Genomic DNA, 23885 nt, shown 5'->3' on the forward strand with positions numbered 1-23885 from the left:
GGATCAGAAAGTGACATGCCATGCATACATTCCACAGTAACACTGAGCTGGAGCCACTTCACAAGCGCTTAAGATTGACAATTCATCTCATGGTGCCTCCTTGCCAGTAGAGCGCTCTCATGTGAGCTGAACATCGAAACTGGCCTAAAACAGCACCTGCACAAAGGCATTGAAGAAAATTCAACCAACACATCTTGAAGGACTATTTAGCTTCTGCATGATCCATCCTACTTAAAATGCACTTGCCTTTGCTGATGGCTGTCACATTTGTAAGCTTTGTTTTATACATGTCTGTGGCTTGTAAAGGTCAGATTTTAGCTGTTAGATGGGATGGCAGTATGTGACTATTAGCTGTTAGATGGGATGGCAGTATGTGACTATCTATGAAGAAATAGATACTCCCTTGCCAGAAGACAGTCTCGTGAGTCCAAAAGGGAACTGGAAGGTGCCCTCAGGAAAGAGAGTTATCAGGACTAAACAAAAAAGGAGATGAAGTCTTACTCTCATATCCTGATTGTGAGCAAGCCACATAATCCACTAACGCTCTTTTTATGAGCTTGTCTAAAGAGGGAAATACTTATCAGGTCTTCTATCAGTATCTTGAAGCTACAATGAAGCCAAAAGGGCAGGCCTTAAATAATCCTGCCTAATTCAGAGACAGATATTCACAGAAAACAGTTCACCTCTCAGTCTGAAAGACATGATAGCTTTGGAAAACACGCAAATTCAATTCGGGACAGTCACAGCCTTTATCTGACACAGTCTGAAGACAAGTGTTACATTTTCTTAAATGATCTACCTTTTTTGTTTGACACTAGGAAATACCCACTGGAAAAAACCACCTTACCATGCACAAAGGCAATTGATTCTATAGCTCCCCTTCAAACAGCAAGTCTAGCTTCTGCCACAGTAAGCTGAGAAAAAGCTTGCAGCATACAGAGGCTTAAATTGGATTGCATGGTCAGAATCCATATGTCTAATTATCTGCATCCAAGCTTGATGAAATGAACAAGCCTGACCTTAAGAAGAGAACAAGACAGCAAAGGAAACAAGAAGTGAAAGCTTTGGGGAAAAAATAAAATTGTTTGGGCCTTTCAAGCAAACTGTCAGAATGCAGTGGAAGAGGGGGAAAAAAATATCAGACAACACACGAAAGAGTGTTGATTATTTGTAAGACTCTTTGACAGAGAGAACCAAATCATGATATTGGAAGTCCAGGCTGTTGTCTTTCTGTCAGAAAGAGTATACACAACTGTGATTTTTTGGAAAGCCACCAGAAATATGCAAAAGTGCGTACAGTCTCAAACAAAACTTTGGCAATTACCCGTTCAAATCCGGACAATTGCCAACTGTTGGAAAGACTGCCTTCTTTTATTCGTGATAAAACATAACTCAAAACAGAAAGACCTACACACAAGCCTTTTCACAAAGGATTTGTGAATTGCCAGGCATGGGATGTGTTACAAAGGTAGCATTCAGTGCTGTTTTAGAAATCAGCTCTCTCCAAAGACACTGAGAAGTCCTCCTTATGTATACAGGCAGGAGATTAGTAAAAGGAGCCAGATGGTCAATGAGATTATGTTCATACTGAGTATGGAAAAAATCTGGTAATATGCCAAGTTTCACTACAGTAAAGCCAAGCCACAGGTCAGCTGATAACAACAGCACCTAAGCTGCCAGTGGTGTTGCCTCCTTAGTATCTAGTCATACAAGACACATAAAACATGCAGACAGGTACATGGCAGACTGTTTTCCTTGAAAGATATTGCCCAATGGCATTTTTGGCCAAGGGGACTACAGGTTCTTTACTGTATCTAAAATAAAGATGAAAACAACTCATTGCAGTCAAGGCGATGCATTACTACTAAAAATTTGGGATCATGAAGATGTGTTAATATATAAAATATGAGACTTTACAGAATTATCATTTATAGAAACCGCAATAACACTTTGCATCATTGTAAGCATTAGCAGGCAGTCCTGAAAATGCCTGCATTCCCAAGCCTGGAAAGAAGAGCTGTCTGAGCTAGCCATTAAATAGTGTTCACAAAGCACAAGTGCAGTCTCATTTATTCAGCCAGTAATTGCTTGCTAGCAGAAACAAGAATGTTGTTATTGTTTTCTTGTACTAGTTAAAGCAGAAGAAAAAAAAAAAAATCCATCCTATTACTGTTTGACACCAATGCCTTGCAAGCACACTGCAGAACATTTAAATTGATTTCTACTAGTGTAGGTGAAAAGTAAATACTTACCCCTTCCCATTGGGGAAGATTTTGAACTGACACCCAAAGGCCTATAAATTCATCAAACCAAAGCCTGCAAGAGAAGAGAATCAAAATCATTTTAATGTTGTTAAAGCAGCTCCCTCAATGGACATTTATCCCTCACTTTGTGAGATGGTCACAGGAACTTACCTGCCTCTCAACTCATTCAACAAGAACAGGGATCAACAGGGATGTGCTTGTATCACTGTCTCCCACAGCATCTTCCCTGTCCCCAAAATTGATCCCGAGTTTCAGTCATTGCTTCTTTTACCTCTCCTCCTCTTGTTCTTTTCTGATCCCCCTTTTTCACACAAGTGTTTCACCAGGAGTTTTGTTATCTTTGCCATTTCATTACATATTGCTATCCCAATTCAGGCAAAACAAATGAAATCATTTCCTTCTACCTTAAAATCTAAAATTTATCCCTACTAACTGATGGTTACAAGCATCATTAGCTTCTATTCTGGATTCATCGGAAGCCAAGGATGCAAACCCTCCATACCAGTCCCTTCCTTAAATTTCACCTCTATAAACTACATTCACTTCCTTCCTTGACGTTTTCACTAACTCTATAGCACAAATATACTTTAACCTAACCAGCCTACAAAATCTCTACATTAAACATTATTTTATGCATTAAACATCACTGGCTTATGTTTTGAAGTGTAATAGTTCTACCTTAAAGATGATCCAGGTACTGTGCTGTCCTGGAAATGTTTCTCCTTTAATTCTCAAATTCATTTCCTATAGCAGGCTTCCAACTGTCTCACATTTCCACATCTTGACAGTGAATTGAAGACCTCTACCTCACAATTCCTAATTTGTAGTAACAGCTGTACTTTAACCTACATGAAGGACTCATCAGAAGCTACCCCGAATTAAATAGAAGGTAGGACTTTAAGCTGTGCTACGGTTATGGTTAACGATTTTTAACTTGTGAGACTATTCCTTCAGAATTAAAGAGCATTTAATTCAATTTAGTTTGCTTTGTTGTATACTGTGTGCTTTACTCTAGAGAAGGGAGAAGTCAGAGAATAAGTACTACATTCCCTCAGGTTACTTTTACAAAAGAACTCTGACAGAATTTCTGTCTTGAATGCCTTCCAAAAATGCTGTTAAAAGCCACCATTCATTTTGCTGGTTGACTTCAAGTCATCCTGTAAAAGATAATCGCTGGTATTTGCAACAGAATACTCTAGCAATAGACATTCAACTACACTTACTTGAAACCCTTCTGGTGAAGTTCAGGAGGAAGGGTAGTAGGTAGAAATAGTTCAAAGTAGGTAATAGCCTTTTGCATGGTAACGTCAAATGGACACATTAAAGGCCTCCATTCATCTAGCATCTCAGCAGTGGCATCTTCTGGAAAATATCTGAAAGCAAGGGAACCATTGAACATATACAGGCTTGGTTTTAAAGTTTGGGTCTTTTAAAAACATATTTAAAACTACCTATTAATTTGTCATAAATCTTAGTTTTACAGTGAGAGCATGTATCCAGGGGCAATAGATAGGCAGTCCTCAACTCCACCTTCACAAAAAACAAAGATTAAAATGATGTATACCATGATGTCCTTAAGACCACAAATGTAACAAGATTCTTGTTTTGTTGAACCAGAAAAGATTCTGTACAAGAAAAACCATTTCAGTGCGAAGGCTTGTCAAAACCAAACAACTACTACTCACGTTTGTAAGATGACTTAAGGCACATGGAACATTTATCAGAACATTACAAGAATACTGAAGTGGCTACTTAATTTCTTTTAAAAGAAACTAAATATCCATACAATATATTATTTGAAATGCATACCACACACAACTGTTTATACAGCATAATTATTGCAGTTGATATGGGGCTGATTGGAAGTAACATTATCAATGTCCCAACCTTAAGTCAGAATTTTCAAGAAACAAATGTCACATTTCCATTTTTAAAACACTCTGCTTCATTGACTTTCATATTCATAACAGATAAAAAAATAAATCAAAACCGAAAACTAAGGGGTTTTATTTAGCTACAAAACCACATATATTCGGGAAAAGCATAAGGTTGCTTTATCCTTATGTTCCTCATACTGACAGTATACATTTACAACAGCATCTCCTACAGGAACGCTCAATGAAGTAACATCAGTATATGAAACAACTGCTCCCACGAAAGCAGAGGATAACTACAAACGCCCATATGAACAGTGAATTAAAGAGAACAAGTCTTTTGTCTGCTTCTTTGCAGCATCTTAAACTGCTAATGAAGTCAATTTGTGTGAAGAGCAAGACTGGTTCAGGCACACACATTTCCAGTGAATGAAACAGAGCACAAAAGAACAAAAGCAATGGTGGCCTTAGCAAGTGATATCCTGGCTGAACTAACTGTAAACGAATGCTGTTAAAAAGAAAAAAATATCTTACACTTTCTTTAAATATTATACCATGGAACACGTCTGTCATTTTGTTTTCATTTTAAGCAACCTATGAACCCGAGGCATTGATCATTCATAATGCAGTACAACAGAAAAGTCTCAACCCGTCCACCTCTAATCTCTTAGTTGAGCTGGTACAACATCGGCCAAGGAATGACTAGTAGGGTGTGGGATTTTTAGGGGGAAGGTGTTGGCTTTTGGCTTTTCTTCCCCTCCCCCCCGCCTCTCTTAAAGTAATATTAAAGACACAGGCTCAAAAAAAAAAATCCAACCAACAAACACTTACGGCCTGCAGCTCTTCACAAGTGTTTTCAGAACACTTTCTACAGAACTGAAACAAGAAAGGAAACATTAGGGTTAGTATATTACCAAATTTCAGTGACACTATAAAATAAACAACCATTTGCTGATTTTTCCCTCAAGAGCTTAAGATAACATTGATGCAATTAGATGTCTTCTGTGAACATGCAGTAGCTAATTGCTTTCTACACAGACCTAATCATAACACCTAAAATTGCTCTGCTAAACTCCTGATGCTACTTTGCATATACCGCTCTAATATTTACTGCATTTAAGTGAAGAGTAAAGAATTATTATCATTTCTTACAAGTAATATCCTATAATTTTATCCATGAGCAATCAGCAGAGCAAGGTAACTTCTTAGGGGAAGTTGAAAACAGAAACAGAAAAAACAGGTTCATGGACTTTATAAATATTTGTAAGATAAAGGCAATAGACTTCAGAAAATTGTTGTTATTAGATTCCAAATACCATAGTTGTCCTTTTCAATCTGGATTTGTTTTTTGTCCAGTGGTTCTAAGAAAGAGAAGAGAACCATCTGCAAATCAATGGTTACTTCATTAGCTTCCCTCACAATTAATAGCTGATTTTAAGTGTTCTCATCCATAGCAAGAAAATTTGAGAAATCATTTTAACATGACTTATCACAGGATGCCATCAAACCAATTAAAAGGACTAAACCTCAGAATAAACTCAAAGAATAAAAGGGACAGGGAGAGAGAGAAAGACCGATGGAACCATAAAAGTAGTGAACTGTCATGTTCTTCAGATCTGCTTATTGCAAGACAAGCTCAAGACTGAATTGTGCTTTTACCAAAAAACATTCCCCGAATGAAAAAAAAAAAAAGTTCTGACAGAAGAACTTCCTACATCATTTAGATGCTCTTTAATAGAAGAATTGCATCCTTTAGTTCATCATCAAAAACTAACATACAGAAATGCTATTCTGATCAGAAAAAGATGATGCAAGTGTATCATCTTCAGAGTTTTACCAAAGATCAGCTTAGGTCAATTAATTTTGAGACACACGAATACTGAGCATGCACACACTCTCTCTCTAGTCCTACAAAAAATAAACTGATCCTATACAAGCCAGGAGAAAAGAGATAAACCACTATTTCACTTCACCACCTCAACATTCACTGCAAGCCAGCAGAAGCCCACCCAGTCCTCATACCACTACTTCAGTCCAAGCAGCGCTCCAGAAGACGCAAAATTCTGCGCGTTTTATGCAACAAAGTAAATCCATGACGTCTCCCAGAACGAAAATTTTGAGCTGATGTCCTCTAAAATTTGCAGAGGAATGGCCAAGCGTTCATGAGACAAAAATAAGATAAAACTCTGCAAGAACCTCACAAAGATTCTGAGTTAAAGGGAATACTGTTCTTGAAAGAGTTAGGAAATAGGTAACAGTTGTTCCAAGAGCAGATAAAGAGCATGAGCCAGCAACATTCCTTACGAGCAATAAAGATTAACATGAAAAAGGTTTGTGTGACAAAAACAAAAATGCTATCCCCATACTATCACACTCCACTGAAGTAAACTACTACTAAGGAGAATCTGAATGAGAGAGGAATTTTAAGACACACCGATGCCAGATATCAACAAGTCTTTCAAATTCACAAGTTTTCAGTCAGATATCAGCATCTGTTAGTGGAAGAGAGCAAAGGAGAAAAACCGGAAGGGATGCCCCTTCCTGCCTTCTGATCACAAATTTAGAATGGAAGCTAGAAAGAAAAAGTCACCAGCAGACAATTTTGTACATAAGGTAACTTCCACCTAAGACCCAGTTAAAGTACAGACTAACTACAGAGACATCTTGAAAGATTCCCGTTTGATGACTACTAGTTAGAAGAGGACAGGACAATATAGCTGAGGAGAACAAGAAACTGCTGGTTACTGTTTTCATTATCATTTTGAATCAACTCAAACTTTTTAGCAGTGGCTTCTCTTCCACTTTTATTGACTTTCTGCATACCCATTACTACAGAACTGATAAAAAAATATCTATTGTTATTGCACTCATGAATTTCTGTATGCTACTCTACCACTAAACTTCACCATGGACTAACAGAGCACAACAGCAAACAGCTATATACATAAACCACACAGAACTGGATCAGCCTACTGCAGTTCGTACTCCCGTCCTTGCTCAGGTATTTAATGCTGACCATTTGGATAAGGTATTAAAACCTTTGTAATCGAGAGATAATGCAGCCACTCACACTGGAAGATACCTCCTACTAATTAATGAAACAACAGTGTATTTAATGAGATAAAGGAAAACTTCTCATCCCATTCAGCTTTCTTTGCTTTTAGTTCCTCCTTATTACCTGAACAATTATTAGCTTATTATTATTATGTCTTGCTCATATGCATATGACCATGGTGAAACCCCACTTGGAGTCCTGCGTCCAGCTCTGGAGTCCTCAAGCACAGGAAGAACATGGACCTGTTGGAGTAGATCCAGAGGAGGGCCACAAAAGTGATCAGAGGGCTGGAGCACCTCTGCTATGAGGACAGGCTGACAGAGCTGGGGTTGTTCAGCCTGGAGAAGAGTCCGGGGAGACCTTATAGGAGCCTATCAGTGCTTAAAGGGGTCCTACAGAAAATACGGGGACAAACTTTTTAGCAAGGTCTGTTGCAATAGGACAAGGGGTAATGGCTTTAAACTAAAAGAGGGAAGATTTAAACTAGATATAAGGAAGACATTTTTTACAATAAGGGTGGTGAAACAGTGGAACAGGCTGCCCAGGGAGGTGGTAGATGCCCCATCTCTGGAAACATTCAAGGTCAGGTTGGACGGGGCTCTGAGCAACCTGATCTAATTGAAGACGTCCCTGCTCATTGCAGGAGGGTTGGACCAGATGACATTTAAATGTCCATTCCAACCCAAACTACTCTATGATATGTTAAAAAACACTCAACGATACCATTAACCCCTATCACTAGTCATCATTACGGCACTAGATCATTTTCTTCTTTTGGAAAGGACATGACCATATTAAGTTGTAAATCTGGGGGTTTTTGCCCCGTGCGTTTTCAAAGGGAAACATGTTTCAGCTAAAACAATTAACACAAACTGACACTCTTGCATTATCAAAAAAACACTAAAAGCAGTTTTCAGTTTTTGAGGACAAATTCAGACCTTAAGTGAAATTCTAGCCCTGCAGTGGACACTCCATTACAAGAGCTTAAATTAAGACAATGAAAAGACTAACCAGCTATAGTTTCACAAATTATTTTAGTGAATTTTAAACTACAGTGAGCCAAATATCAATCTCTCATTGGATTAGTACAACTAAAAATTTCTTTCTAAAAAAACTCAAAGGAAAAAAAACCAAAACACACTTCTGCAATTCCACTTATACCAGTTTTCTGAATTTATATATACACCAAACCTCCTGATACGGTTTTCATTGCAAAAATTCACAGTAAACTCTTCTGATAGAGAAACTGTTTCACACTTCAGCTATGAGACTGTTGCTGGGTGTATTTTCCAGAACCTATTACCTCACTGCTAAAGCACTTTCCATGATTTCATCGTTTTTAATAGTAATGTATACTTACTCGGTAACATGCACTCCCACATCAATACTGATTTTGTCCATATTCAGACACAGCAATAATTCAAATGTAAAATTTATCCTTCATATGAGTCTTTAAATATATGCTGGTTAAATTAGTTAGCATATAGCCACTTTATCAGCCATTTCACACACACTATCTTGTTCCCCAATTAGGAAGGTTTACATACAGTGCGACATTCTCATAAACAGTGGTGTAATGTTAACATTGGTTTTCCAATACAATTATTTATGCAGAAAATTACACCTGTGTGACAAGTGTTACAATCTAACAGAACATGCAGAAGATTACACATCGGCCAGAGCTGAACAAAACAAAAAATCATTCTTACCACCTATGTAATACATTAAGCACAAATGTTTTAGGTGAAGACAAGCCTGGTCGATATGAACTGAATGTAAAAAAAAAATAAATAATTAAAACAGTAGTTAAATTATCAACTATAAATCAAATCAACTTTTAAAAAATATCTCTTGACTTCCACCAAAGAGATACCCCTCAAAACTGATGTTAAAAACAAAAAAACACCGTATGAGAACAAATCGCACTGCATATTAAGGTTGAGTGTCTGATATCTAACACAGTTAATAGTAAGTTAAAAGTTTCAGACAGACCATCACAACTGATAACCTCCTCCCAGCGTAACCTTCTTTTCCCTCTTCGAGAAGTTTCTTCCCCACTATGCTACTTTCTCACACAGCAAATGAAAAATGACTAGTCAACATCCCCACAAAGTATGCAGTTTCAATAGGTGCTCGCATATGCGTAAAACAAACCAACTAAAAAAGTTTCTGCTCTTTTGGATTTTCATTGGCAAGTATATCTACAACGAGCAAAATTATTTTTCCAGCTATGTAGCCAAATTCAGCATGAAATGCTCTGTAACAAGTTACAAGGCTACATGTATTTTTGTTCATGTCACTTCTCAGCAATAGGATCATCCACTCAATAGAAGGAAGTGGTGGTAGTACTTTAATATCCCTGGACATAAAACTTTTTTTTTTAAAACCAATTAAGTATTTTCACCTGCATTTATTTACATGAAGTTTCAATTAAAAAAAAATTCAAAAAATATATCTATATGATATATTTTGTAATCTGCAATTTATAGAGCAGGGCCTTGTCTAATTGGAATTATCAGAAAAATTGTAACTTTGGAAATTTGACAGATAGGGAGGGATTGGCAGCGTAAAGAAAGCAAAGAAAACAAGTTTTCATTTTTAAATTCAGCAGAACATATCTAAAATTCTTAACTAGGAAAAAACCTGACTTTTCCATATCATAGCATCACTTTGAAAATATATATACACATACATATATGTATTTCCTTCAGAAGGCACATCACTTTTCTTTGTATGCATACTGATCTACACCTACATTACGGATACTGGAAATGCTTACAGTACATATATTTAACCACAGTATAATTTTTTATTTTCCCAAACACTGTGTTCTAAAACCAAACAGCAGACATTTAACCTGAATATCATTAAAATTTTAACATTAAATCTGTTAAACTGTTGGTTATCATCCTAAAACAAGTTGATGAAGATCCCTGTTCCAGCTTATTTAGAAATGAACTCAATCACATTCACAGAGAGGAACATCATAACATACAATTCATTGGCAGAAAGATATATGTGACTTAGTACAGTCTTGCATGCAATTACTGAAATATACTTCATGAAAATAAAAGCAAAGTATTTACTGTGTATCAAATTCCAGATATTAAAAGCAAATTTCAAGTACTTTCAAGCATTACAGGTACTTATACCCTATCAAATGTTTTAAAATGCAAACTTACGTGGGAAACCAATTTAATCCAAGATGTTCTGTTTTGGAGTATAATATCCTTTCCAACATGTCATAAAGTGGTCTCCATGGTAACTCTAAATCATCCCTGGAAAGCAGTTCTTTTTTCCTAATAGAAAAGAAAAACCACAACAAGCACCTTAGGATTAAACATTTACATCAACACACTGCACATCAGAATACCCCAGATGACTGCTCTGAATTACACTTATCTTCAGCATTTGGCACAAACTGCAGGAAGGTCAGTCAGGCAAGAAAAAAAGCTAGCTACTTAGAGCATTTCTGCATGAACAGAAGCTGTCAAGACCTTCATGAAAAGCCTCAGTAAAATAAACATTATCAAGTCATGAGACAGTCTTCATCATCTCCCTGTTTGAGATTCAACCTTAACACTTGGATCTCTGACATGTTTTGAGGTACTTAATGCCTTCTTTGCCTCAGTCTTTAGTAGCAGAATCACTTGTTCCCTGAGCACCCAGACCCCTGAGCTAGCAGATGGGGCATGGAGCAGAATGAAACCCCCGTGATCCAAAGGGAAATGGTGAGGGACCTGCTACAGCACCTAGACATACACAGGTCTATGGGGCCGGATGGGATCCACCTGAGGGAGCTGGCAGAAGTGCTCACCAAGCCACTTTCCATCATTTACCAGCAGTCCTGGCAAACTGGGGAAGTCCCAGCTGACTGAAGACTGAAGTGTTGATATCCTTCTGCCAAAACAAAGATCCTGGTTTAGGTCTTCCTGAAGCTACAGGGAACTGACTAGGGAGGGAGCACTGCTGGATCTGCTGCTTGTAAATAGAGAAGGACTTGTGGGGGATGTGACGGTTGGAGGCTGTCCTGGGCACAGTGACCATGAAATGATAGAGTTCTCAATTCTCAGGGAAGCAAGGAGGGGGGAGCCAGCAGGACTGCCATCATGGACTTCCGGAGGGCAGACTTTGGTCTTTTCAAGAGCCTGCTCGACAGAGTCCCTTGGGAGGCAGCCCTGAAGGGCAAAGGAGTCCAGGAAGGCTGGACGCTTTTCAAAGAGGAAGTTTTAAAAGCGCAGGAGCAGGCCGTCCCTACGTGCTGTAAAATGAGCCGTTGGGGGAAAAGACCGGCCTGGCTGAACAAAGAGATAAGGTCACAACTCGAGGAAAAAAGGAGAGTTTATGGCTTTCGGAAAAGGGGGCAGGCCACTCAGAAAGATCACAAAGGAGCTGTAAGGCTATGTAGGGAAAGATTAGAAAGGCCAAAGCCCAACTGGAACTTAACCTGGCCCTGGATGTTAAAAACAATAAAAAGAATTTCTATAAATATACTAGTAACGAGGGAGGACTCAGGAGAATCTCCATGCTCTATCGGATGTGGGAGGTAACGTAGTGACAAAGGATGAGGAGAAGGCTGAGGTGCTGAATGCCTTCTTTGCCTCAGTCTTTAGTAGTAAGTAGGTTGTTCCCTGAGCACCCAGACCCCTGAGCTAGCAGATAGGGACAGGGAGCAGAATGAAGCCCCCGTGATCCAAAGGGAGGTGGTGAGGGACCTGCTCCAACACCTGCATATAAACAAGTCTATGGGGCTGGGTGGGATCCACCCAAGGGATCTGAGGGAGCTGGGGGAGGTGCTGACTGAGCCACTTTCCATCATTTACCAGCAGTCCTGGCAAACTGGGAAAGTCCCAGCTGACTGAAGACTAGTAAATGTGATGTGATGCCCATCCACAAGAGGGGTCGGAAGGATGATCCAGGGAACTACAGGCCTGTCAGTCTGAGCTCGGTGCCTGGGAAGGCCATGGAACAGATTATCCTGGGTGCCGTTATGCGGCACATGAAGGACACCCAGGTGATCAGGCCCAGCCAGCACGGGTTCATGAGGGGCAGGTCCTGCTGGACAAACCTGATCTCCTTCTGTGACAAAGTGACCCGCTTGGTGGATGAGGGAAAGGCTGTGGATGTTGTTTACATGGACTTTAGTAAGGCCTTTGATACAGTCTCCCACAGTATTCTCCTGGAGAAACTGGCTGCCCATGGCTTGGGTGGGAGTACTCTCCACCGGGTTACAAACTGGCTGGAGGGCCGGGCCCAGAGAGTGGTGGTGAATGGAGTTAAATCCAGTCGGCGGCCGGTCACGAGTGGTGTCCCCCAGGGCTTGGTACTGGGGCCGGTTCTCTTTAACATCTTCATCAATGATCTGGATGAGGGGATCGAGTGCACCCTCAGTAAGTTTGCAGATGACACCGTGTTGGGTGGGAGTGTCAACCTGCTGGAGGGTGAGAAGGCTTTGCAGAGGGATCTGGACAGGCTGGATGGATGGGCTGAGACCAACGGGATGAGGTTCAACAAGGCCAAATGCCGGGTCCTGCCCTTGGGTCACAACAACCCCCTGCAGCGCTACAGGCTTGGGGCAGAATGGCTGGAGCTGCCCGGCAGAAAAGGACCTGGGGGTGTTGGTCGACTGTCGGCTGAACACGAGCCAGCAGTGTGCCCAGGTGGCCAAGAAGGCCAACAGCATCCTGGCCTGGATCAGGAACAGCATGGTGAGTAGGACCCAAGAGGTGATCGTCCCCCTGTACTCAGCACTGGTGAGGCCCCACCTCGAGTGCTGTGTCCAGTTTTGGGCCCCTTCCCACAAAAGAGACATTGAGGGGCTGGAGCGGGTCCAGAGAAGGGCAATGGAGCCGGTGAGGGGTCTGGAGAACAAGTCTTATGAGGAAAGGCTGAGGCAACTAGGGTTGTTCAGCCTGGAGAAGAGGAGGCTGAGGGTAGACCTTATCGCTCTCTACAACTCCCTGAAAGGAGGGTGTAGCCAGGGGGGGGTCGGTCTCTTCTCCCAAGGAACAGGCGATGGGACAAGAGGAAATGGCCTAAAGTTGCACCAGGGGAGGTTCAGATTGGAAAAATTAGGAAAAATTTTTCACTGAAGGGGTTATCAGGCATTGGAACAGGCTGCCCAGGGAAGTGGTGGAATTGTCATCCCTGGAGGTATTCAAAAGATGGGTAGATGTAGTGCTTACTCATACAGTTTAGTGATGGTTTTTGTCAGCGTTAGGTTGATGGCTGGACTTGATCTGAAACGTTCCTTCCAACCTAGACAATTCTAAGATTCTATGTTTTCTTTTCCTAATAGGAGAAAAAAACCCCTGATATTCTTTCACTTTCAGTACCAATCCTAAACCTCTGAAAGGGGCAAAGCATTCACATAATGAGAACTCTTTCTAACCAACATCATCTGTACAGGGAGATTAAGTGAAGTAACCTCTAAAAGAACAAACTATTAAAGAATATAACAACATTAAGCAAGAGAAGTTCAGATCAACTACTTAAGAGACAAAAGTTTCAGTAGTCAGCAGAAATCTGTACTTACTTTAACAGGTTTATCAACAGGCGTGCAAATCCTTGCATCATGCTGATCTCCAGTTTTGGGATTGTTACCAACTCATACAACAATTTAATAAAAAGCACATGGTCTTCTCTGCTAAATTTTCTCCCATATAATCGGATGTATCTACAAACAAAACACAGCATGAATCAGCAATATTTTTAAACATTTCCATTTTATTTAAGGCCTGAGCCAGTTTTTGTTGGACTTGCTGTTTAATGAAACACAAGTAAACCTAGTTCACAAGTTCAACAAATAAGAACCTGAAGATATACAGCAAAGGAAGATTGACAACTGAAACTAACTACAGAAAGAAAAAGGATTACCAAATAAAGTTTACAGTCTTCCAAGATTTTACAAATAGCGTAACTTCATGCTCACACCAGATACCACAAAAACAGGTATCATATTCTTTCACCCCAGCCATTAAATTTAGTATTTTCATATCCCCACATATTCATTTGTCTTAAAAAAAAGAAAACAAACAAACATAAAAACACAACTGTCATAAGTAGCCTTATTATATTCTATCCTTTTCAGTTGGGGCACTTTAAGGAGGAGACAGGACAAAATAAGTATCAAGTAAAGTCCAAATCTGATAGCTTCCAGTGAAGCCAAACAATTGATTTAGACACTGAGCTTTGCTGGTGGTGTGTCCTAGAGCTATCCCTTATATTTATTATCTTAAGAAAGTGTAGATCCATTAGGACTAGTTCTGTAAGAAGTGCTTGCTGGTTTTGAGTTGAAATTGAAAAAGGAGAATGTTATAAGTCTTAAAAGAGATTCTGCACCAGCAAAACCTATATAAGGTTCCAGTGCAGCATTTTACGTGATACACAACTATAAATTACTACTCACCTGGGAAGCACACTTTCCTTTTTAATACTGCTCCAACTATTCTTAAAGATTCTTAAGAAACCTTACTAACATGCTATCCTCCAAGCAGCAATTAGACAAAGCACACAAGATATGAACCCCTATAAAAATTTTTTGAGAAGCCTGTTCATTATTTTTGCTTAAGATGTAGTATAGGTTGGATTGATTTGTTGCTAAATATACACCGTTGAAGCATCAAGGCAAATTCTAGTAATGTGAAGAATGCTAGACCTCACACTGCTTATTTGGTATGCAGGACAGCACACATTGCCAAAACCTACGCTGGAACCACCACGTGAAAATATTAGGAAAGAAACGTCTCTGAAGGACTCCTACTTGATAGTAATAGAGGCTCGGTAATTTTAAAGGGGCAAACATTAGCGGTTACTGATCTAACAATGAATACGAACTGCCTGGGTTCCTGAATTTGGTTTCCGAAATTGACTCCTGCAACACCAAGGAGTTTAGTTTAATACTGTATCTAGTTTAGTTTCAAATGCTTCATGGTCCTCTGTAAACCTCTATTCCTCTCAGAACTGCCACTGGGATAACTGACTACTTGAGAGCTAAAATTCAGATCCCTTAATAAAACACATGAAGCATACTTCACACCATCACACAAAAGCACACAGGATTTGGACTCAATTGCTTGAGTACTTTTTTTTCTACTTCCCTATATCCCCATTCCTCAATTTACAACAAAATTATCTCTGAACTTTCAGGATCACCCACATCTAGTAATCTTACCAAAAGGAGCTAGTTTCCTTGAATACACATATGCCAAGGCCCATTGCTCATTCCTCAAAAGATATTTTTTTTTTTTCCCCAACCTTCTTCATTTCTTCCTCCAGTTTCCCTTGAAGAAACTGCGGAACAGTTACAGGGCTCTGGCAAACCGATAATCACCAGTTTTCAGAAAAAAAAATTTAAAAAAACCCAAACCAACTCTACGGCACTCCTTTCCACTTCCCTTTTCCTGTTGATTTCAAGGGGGGATTTTTACATTTGACAGCCAGTATCTTATTAATGCTCATTTCAATATGCTTTACTTATTTCAAATACAGAAGGAAGCAAACAAAATACAGAATAACCCACTCTTCTACCACAGGAACCTAATTATCTGGATTGGCCACTGTCTAACTATAGAACGACACCATCAACAGTTGAACAGCTACACTTTTCACCTGCACATGGGAAAAGAATACTCAGAAGAAGAAACGGGTGACGCTTGATTTTGAGGACTTACAGAAGTATACCTTAATCATAGTTACTTTAATTGCAATATTTTATCTTCTAAAAGCATACATTGGTCATACACTGTATGGGAAGAACCCAATGTGAAAGTCTGGAAGCTTTTTTGAGGTAAACGGGATAATAATCAGCACAACAGAAAAATTTGATAAACAGGCATAAGATCTATTCCCAGACTTTCTGAGGAAAAGCACATGCCTTGAAATCAGTCTGCTAGACTTAACAGGCAAATCAAGAGGCATTTTATATGACCATAAGAGAGATGACTGGTCACACAGTCCTATCACTCCCACTTGGTCATTTCCTTTGGTCTTCACTTACTGTTTAATAAAAGGGTAAGAAAATGACCAAACTTTACAGGAGTTTGCCTACTTTTCATGACAGTACACATCTAGGAAGGAAAACACCACCACCAAAGGCTCATTTCACTGCACAACAGAGGGCTCTGAAATGACCTTTAATAACTTCCAATTCATTATCCTTCAGTCACATGCACTTGCATGTACATCTCCACTCCCATAATACTAGGCATAAAGTAACAAAGAATACTGGTTTCATTTCTTCATGTACTATTTACAAAAAGAAACAGCAGAAGCCTGAAAAATCGGTTTTAACTACAAAGAAACACACAGGAGAACCAATTAATCTGTCAGCGTTGCTATATATAACAAAAAATAAAATGTTTGGCTGGTTACTTTTCTTGACATTTGCTAACAGCAGTTCTATTATACAAAATGCTGTTTAATTAAGAAACAGAAGGAGTAAAGTACACAGAAACATACTGAACACAAAGATGTCATTATGCAAAAGAAGTAGAACTAGGTGCCAAATTGTCCCCATATTTACATCTTCTTTATGTGTGTGAGGGGGCAGATTTTAAAAGTACCAATTATTTCTCTTAATAGAGCTGTGCATTGGACAATGATAGAAAATAACTTCTAGAAAGGGGCTAATCAGCTTTTCCTCAAGATTAAATGAGCAAAATGTAACAGAAGGGAACTGCAACATTATCAGAATATCCTCTCACAAAGGATGAAATATTGTCGTTGCTAAATAAAAAATATAGGCAGAACTTAATGAATCCTGAAGGATGACTTGGGGCTAATCACAAAGATGCATGTTCACCATATAAATGGTGCCTCTCCAGGATAAAAAGCACAAAACTAATTTGGTTATTAGGGAAAAAAAAAAATTCTAGAACTAAACTGCTGCAAAACAGAAAATAAGACTTCTTGTATGAAGGCAGGTAATACTACATTTCAATGATTCTTGACATCTTAATTCCACTTCCCTTTTGCTTCCTCCTTGAGGACCTCCTTGATCCTTCTGATTTAAGAAAACCATCAAAGATTTTATGAGCTCCCAAACTCTACCAGTCAACTTCAAAAAGGAGAAATAAATTGTTTTGGAGTTCAGTGACATGGAGAGAAAAAAACAAAACCAAGCCAAACCAAACCCCACCCAGCCACCCTTATAAACATGATTAGAAAGTGCAAATTCTGTTTGCCACTCCACTGTTTCTGCACAGGCTACAGAGTCTCTGGAGATAAAAAAAACCAACCAAACAAACAAACAAAAAACCCACAAAAACAAAAACCAAAAAACAAAAACCCAAAAAGCCAATTCCCTATTCTAAAACTATTACGTATCCTATCTCTCATTCCACAATTACAATAGACCTATTTTTAGAAATGTACTATCGTATCAAGTGGACATCCTAAATTGCCCTAGAAAGTTGGCTGCTCTGCTACAGTTAAAAATTGCCTTAACTTCTGAAGCTGAATAGAGCATTCTCCTGAATTCCTAGCTACCTATTTTCATTTCTTAATACACAGGACAGGTTTATCATTGGTCTGAAACTCAGTTTTTGACCTTCAGTGTAACTTTGTATCCTGTCATTCTAACTCAAAACAGTTGAGCTGCATTTTTCCCCACACCTTACAGCAAGACAGTTAAATGTCATTCTGTAATAAGCCTATACCTGACAAGCACATAAAATAACATTGTCAGGATCAGAAACTGTTCCTCAGCTTCAAAACTCTACCCCGCCTACTGAAGTAGAGAGCACAGAAAGTCATTTGTGTTTTCCAGGCTGCAGAGTCAACTGCATGTACAGTAACTATCAAATGTTGATATTATACTAATATGCTCGTTTACAGTCAAAAAAAAAAAAGTAAATTAAAAAAAATCTCTACCCAAAGTTTCTATGTAAAACATGAAAGATGGAAAAATTGAAACAGCAGCCTATTTTTGACCTAGAAATCATAAAAGAGTCTATTTAAGCAAATTATTTTGATGCAACCTGCTTTTATACACACGCACTGTAGCAAGTTATACAACTGAGATTCAGCCTTCTGCTTTCACAACCGGATTAGTGTTTTATAAAATACAGATTTTACTAGCCAAAGTTGGAGGAATCTTGGGGTAATGATTACTGATTTAAATGCCAATCTTTAATGCAAGCAGTTTTACTTGCATAAGAAATCTCACTAAGTCCTAAGTTACTTAAGTAACTGCACTATTCCTGTCTTCACAGGAAAGCAAGTTCTCTCACCACACTCTGCACATGCATCCCGACCAGAAAACCGGTACACATCACTGAAAATTATGCATAAAAGAACTATGCAAATCAACTTATAGACATTATATCTGATAAACTCCAATTTTACTCTTTTTTTCTCCTCTACTCAGTTCATGACATCAGATAGCTGCAACAGCTGCTTTTAAGATTACTACGTGCAAGTCATGTTTTCAGCTGTTGGGAATAAAAGAAATACAAGATCTCAGGTTCAGCTGTCATCATGAAATAGTAACTGATACTCAAATTTTTTAAATTAAAAAAAAATATTTGAATTTCACTTTCATGCTTCATGCTCTGCAGGGTTTATGCAGGTTGTATAAAGTTGCAAGTACCTCAGAAGGTGTAACAACTAGTATATAATAGTAACAACATATATAATAGGATATAATAAGCAATAAGAGTAACAACAAGTATATAACCTGTATGTAATTTTTTTCTTTACTCATTTATATGTATGTATATAGAAATATACATACAAGAAAAGATGTTAGCCATGGTTCTGAATTATAAATTATTTCACAGAATATTTTGAGATTACTGGCTTTTATAATTCAGACATTTGCATCAAAGCTAAGTAGAAATCGCACCATTATGAAGATTCTGGGCATTTTTTTTTCATCCAACAAATGTGCTATTTATTATAGCTGGCCAGCAGGGGATGAGGTAGTTAAGTTGATTCAGAGTTGAATTACCCACTATCAACAGACAGCAAACTTTGATTTTTATTGTCGTTATCCTATAATTTGACTTAGGTATGACATCAGAACACCGTATAGTTTGGAAGTGTTTCATATAGGTCTAAACTTCTATTAACATATTTCATCCCATGGAAGTACTTTGTCAGGTTAAACTAGGCAGCAAAACATCCCTCATGTTAAGTACACCAGCTTACTTCTAAACCAAGCCCACTATTTCCTTCCCTGCCTACATCCAAACATATTCAGAGCCTTACTACATATAATACGGCACAAAGAAATCTTAGGACTAACAGGCATCAGACAAGTTGCAAACACACACAATAAATTCAAACTTCAAAGAGTAGGTGGAAAACCACAAATTAGAGCCTCCTGACCTTTCTGTGATTCATAAAGTAACATAATAGCAGTTCTCAATAGGCTAAATTCACTGCCCTGAAGCCTAAATTGGTTACAGTAATTGCAATTTACAGAGTAATAGGGTGATTCTAATACAACCCTGCACATTTTCAAAGGACTCTGTGCCACATTTAGCCTATTTATTTGCTGATCTTTCCTGTAGTAAAAACTGCTACAGTTTACTTCAACTTGATTCGCATATGAAGTGCTACCACAGGTACAAATAGAACAGGTATCACTGAAACCAGTATGAGCTAGCAGGTGGCTAAGGGCAGGGGGGGGAGAAACACTATTGAAGTAGTTCCAAGCAGGTTCAAACTGACACATAATGCAAACATGTGAGTTATTTTGCAACCATCAACGTAATTCTATCTAAGAACGCCTCTTGGAAAATAAAGAGACACTTACATTTCAATACATATGTATCAAATAGATTTGACTGCTAAATACATATTAAATTCCCAATTAATATAAAAAATACTTATGTAAGGAGGAAAATTCTAAATGAAAATCTCAAAATGGTACAAAATGCACATAATTCATCATTTCTAGCACAGAGGAAAACACCATTTATGAAGGCAGCAAAAAAACCATAATAAACATCCACAGAAATATGGTTTACTGTTTGAAACTACAGGAGTCATTGTCATACAATGCCATTTTCAGTATCAGAGTGTCCAGAATAATGGCTATTATGAAAAAAGGGTTAAGTATGCTTTGTAGAATTCACTAAGAGAAACCTATGTTCTACTCAAGGCTATCTATAAAACCACTGTGTTTTCATCTCTATTAAAAACACCTTGCCAGCATGAACAGCAGAACCACCATCAGCATAAACTACACCATAAAAGATACAGTACAAGTACAGGCAAGATACCAAGGGCATTAACACCGTTTACAAAGCATTAAGCCAGAATTTAATCCCACTAGCACTGAACTAACAAACAGCACGTCTTGAGAAAGACTTCACGTTCCTACAGCAGAAGTTACCCGGAGATGGTATCTTAAGGCAAGAGGTGAAACAGGTGTTCAAGTATGCATTTAAACCAAACAGCAAACCCACAAAAGTTGATTCGTAAAATTGGGAAAGTTTCAGAGACAACAAGCGAGCTCTCGGAAACGAAGCCACCTTTGTCCCCTTTTCCTACGTCGAAGCACTCGCGGGCCTTGTGTAAGACACGGGCTGACGCCCAGCTACCGACGGGGAGGAGCGGGCAGCCGGACGGGCCAGCCAGCGCGGCCCCGCGGAGCTCGGCGGCGCTCTCCGGGATCCGCGGGCGGAGGTCGGGCCTCGGCCCCGGCCCGCATTTCTGCTTTGGATCCTGGGCCGAGCGGGAGGGCAGACACGGGGCAGCCGGTACCCGCTCGGCTCTGATTAAGCGGCGTAGGGAGGAACCGTTACGAGGCGAGCCCGCCTTCCGCCGCGCTCCCCAACAGCCCCGCCGGCGCCGGGGCGGCCCCGCGGGGGAGGGACGAGCTCGGCGCCCCAGCTTCGCACCCTCTTAGCCTGCAGGCCCCGCTCCGAAACACCTTGACCCCGGGCGCTTCCCCTTCCTCCCCCTCCCCCGCGGCCGAAGCCCCAGCAGCCCCAGGGAAGGACGGTTTCGGACACTCACGTCGAGAGCTTCCTAGTCCAGAAGAGCCCCCCGGGCCACAGCTCCTGAAGCTGCACGGCCCGGGCCAGGTTGACTTTGATCTGGGCGAGGAAGCGGGCAGCCTCGCCCTCCAGACGCTCCCCGTAGGGCAGCAGCTTGTTGTAGACGATCTCCTTCTGCGGCGGCGGCGGCGCCATGACCAGCTCTGCTCCGCGCCCCGCCGCCGCCCCGGTCCCTGGCGCTTCCCCGGCCGCGCGCCGTGACGACACACCGGGGAACGGACGCTGAGCCAACGACCGCCCCGCCCACTTCCGGCGCGGCGGCGGAAGGCGGGGGCCGCGAGCAGCGCGCGGCGGGGGCCGGTGCCCCGGCGTAGGGGTTCCTCGCCCCCAGCGCGCGCCCCCGCTCCCCCAGGGAGGAGCTCGGCGGGGCCGGGGGCTCGAACCCTGCGCCGCCCCGGGGAGCGGAGGGGAAAGGGCGGTCGCAGCCGCCGTCCGTTGGGGCCCCTCGGTGGGATACACTAGTCGGCGGAAAGGCTGTCGCTGGAGTGCGGGGTTCGCTTTCTGCGCCGGGCTTGCGGTTAATTAAAAAGCCCTTTTGGTAAAGCTGCCGGCATCCGGCCGCGTCAGTCAAAATAAAAACATCCATCTTCCCACCATTCTCAAGAGCAGAATTAGGGAAAGAGAACCAAACGTTGGTTTTCAGCCAAAAAAATTCACTGCCACGTGAAGCAGGGACGGGCTTTGTGATGGAGATAATTAGTCACGGAGTTTGATAGCAGATTGCGAGGCTAAGAGGCTTATTGGAAATAATAAGGCTGGTCAGTTACGGGAGCTCAGCCGTGGCTGGTGGTGCCATTGGCTGTGGGTGTCGCTTAAAGCTTGTGATGGACACACGGTAACAGCGCTGGCCGGGCTGATAGCTGTTATCTCCAGCTGTCTCCTAAATATAATTGTTAATTGAATTTCCCCTCAAGAATTACACCGTGACCATACAACAGCTGCAGACTGATTAGATTTAAAGCTACTGACAAGGGCAATCCTGTTTTCTGATCTTTACGCTCAAACTAGCTCTGCTTAAAAAAAAAAAAAAAAAAAAAAAAAAGATGGCTAACTAAACACTGAAACACATTACGAAGAGGAGAAATGCCAGAGCAAACCCAAGTTTGATAAGCAAAGGCCATAATGCTCTGATAGTCTCATGGCATTTTCCTGAAGAGCGCATATATACCATCTTGCTATATGCCTTTTTTATCAGGTATTATCTTTATTTCCAGCCCACTGCAAGAGGACACGATCCCATGTGTTATATTCACCTACACCTGCGTGAGCAGAATCACACCACTTTGATTTACAGTCACCAAAAAAATAAATTGCCACAAGTGCTGTAGGTTTCCTCTGACAAAGAGTACTAATAAACCAGCATTATATAAATAAGGTTTTCCCTGGTACCCACAGGAGGCTCAATTTCACTGAATTTCACTGAATTTTTTTAGAGTTGGAAGGGACCGTATAGATCATCTAGTCCAACTCCCCTGCTGAAGCAGGATTGCTTAGAGAATGCTACTCAGGACTGCATCCAGGCGGGTCTTGAAAATCTCCAAAGAAGGGGACTCCACACCCTCCCTGGGCAGCCTGTTCCAGGGCTCTGGCACCCTCACCGTGCAGAAATTCTTTCTCATATTCGAGTGGAACCTCCTATGTTCCAACTTGTGCCCGTTGCCCCTTGTCCTGTCACTGGGAACCACTGAAAAGAGTCTGGCTCCCTCCTCCTTCAACCCACCCTTCAGATACTTATAGGCATTGATAAGGTCTCCCCTCAGCCTTCTCTTCTCCAGGCTAAAGAGTCCCAGCTCTCTCAGCCTTTCCTCATAAGGGAGATGCTCCAATCCCCTAATCATCTTTGTTGCCCTTCGCTGGACTCTTTCCAGTAGTTCCCTATCCCTCTTGAATTGGGGAGCCCAGAACTGGATGCAATACTCCAGTTGTGGCCTCACCAGTGCAGAGTAGAGGGGGAGAATGACTTTATACCTTTCCATTAAGTATTCTCTCATGTAATATCTTGAGAAAGTCTATCATCACTTTAAGTGCACCAAGTAACTCCTTTTCCCAAAACTTCAGTGAACATAATTGTTCTGGGTTATAGGATGAGACTGGGATAAAAGAGATACTTCGCTAATTTCCCTTGATTGAGGTGCTACAAAGGCTCAGGCCTTTTCAAGCAGGTATCGAAGGAGCAAAGTTATTTCTGCCTTTTCTCACCTACTCAAGCCTATACTTTTAATAAGGGCGACACGATCATTTTGTTTAGAGTTCAATACTTTCGAAATACCTTTCCGTTCCTAGATTTTGTATCACATAATCTTGTAGATTATGTATATCAACTTCCACATTATTATAACATGGTTGGACTTGGCTACAATTTTTATTGTGATTTGCAGGGCATTTGTTGACATCTTTCACAGTGGCTTTACAATCGCATTCTGTTGCCTTGTATCTACATTAAACAAAACAATTTATACATGAATTTCTGTCCTTTCTGTCCTGAGTTAAAAATGAAACTTGACTATGGTCAAATTTCTATGGGGACAAAGTACATCTTGTTTTAGTGTTTGCTTGGTGAAAACAGGAAGAAGCAAAAGGCGTCACTAAACACTATGAAATGAATAGTTTTATCATAAATTCAGAGAAGGATAAATTGGATGACTGGCCCATAAGATGTATTAAAAAAATATTCGCGATTCAG

General features: G+C 40.5%; 1 protein-coding gene across 1 annotated transcript in view; it reads right to left on the minus strand.

Annotated features, from left to right (window-relative positions):
* The window catches only part of PSME4 (proteasome activator subunit 4), a 75043-nt gene extending 53692 nt beyond the window's left edge, over window positions 1–21351 (minus strand). The window contains exons 1-7 of the mRNA XM_074161633.1: window positions 21162–21351; window positions 13729–13869; window positions 10376–10492; window positions 8903–8962; window positions 4970–5014; window positions 3488–3637; window positions 2253–2316 (exon numbers count right to left, since the gene is read on the minus strand). Of these exons, the coding sequence (XP_074017734.1) occupies window positions 2253–2316; window positions 3488–3637; window positions 4970–5014; window positions 8903–8962; window positions 10376–10492; window positions 13729–13869; window positions 21162–21337 (753 nt within the window). The 5' untranslated portion in view covers window positions 21338–21351. The remainder of the gene's footprint in view (window positions 1–2252; window positions 2317–3487; window positions 3638–4969; window positions 5015–8902; window positions 8963–10375; window positions 10493–13728; window positions 13870–21161) is intronic.
* Between the last annotated feature and the right edge of the window lie 2534 nt (window positions 21352–23885).

The sequence above is a fragment of the Numenius arquata genome, chromosome 2, assembly GCF_964106895.1.
Source record: "Numenius arquata chromosome 2, bNumArq3.hap1.1, whole genome shotgun sequence".
Lineage (NCBI taxonomy): Eukaryota > Metazoa > Chordata > Aves > Charadriiformes > Scolopacidae > Numenius > Numenius arquata.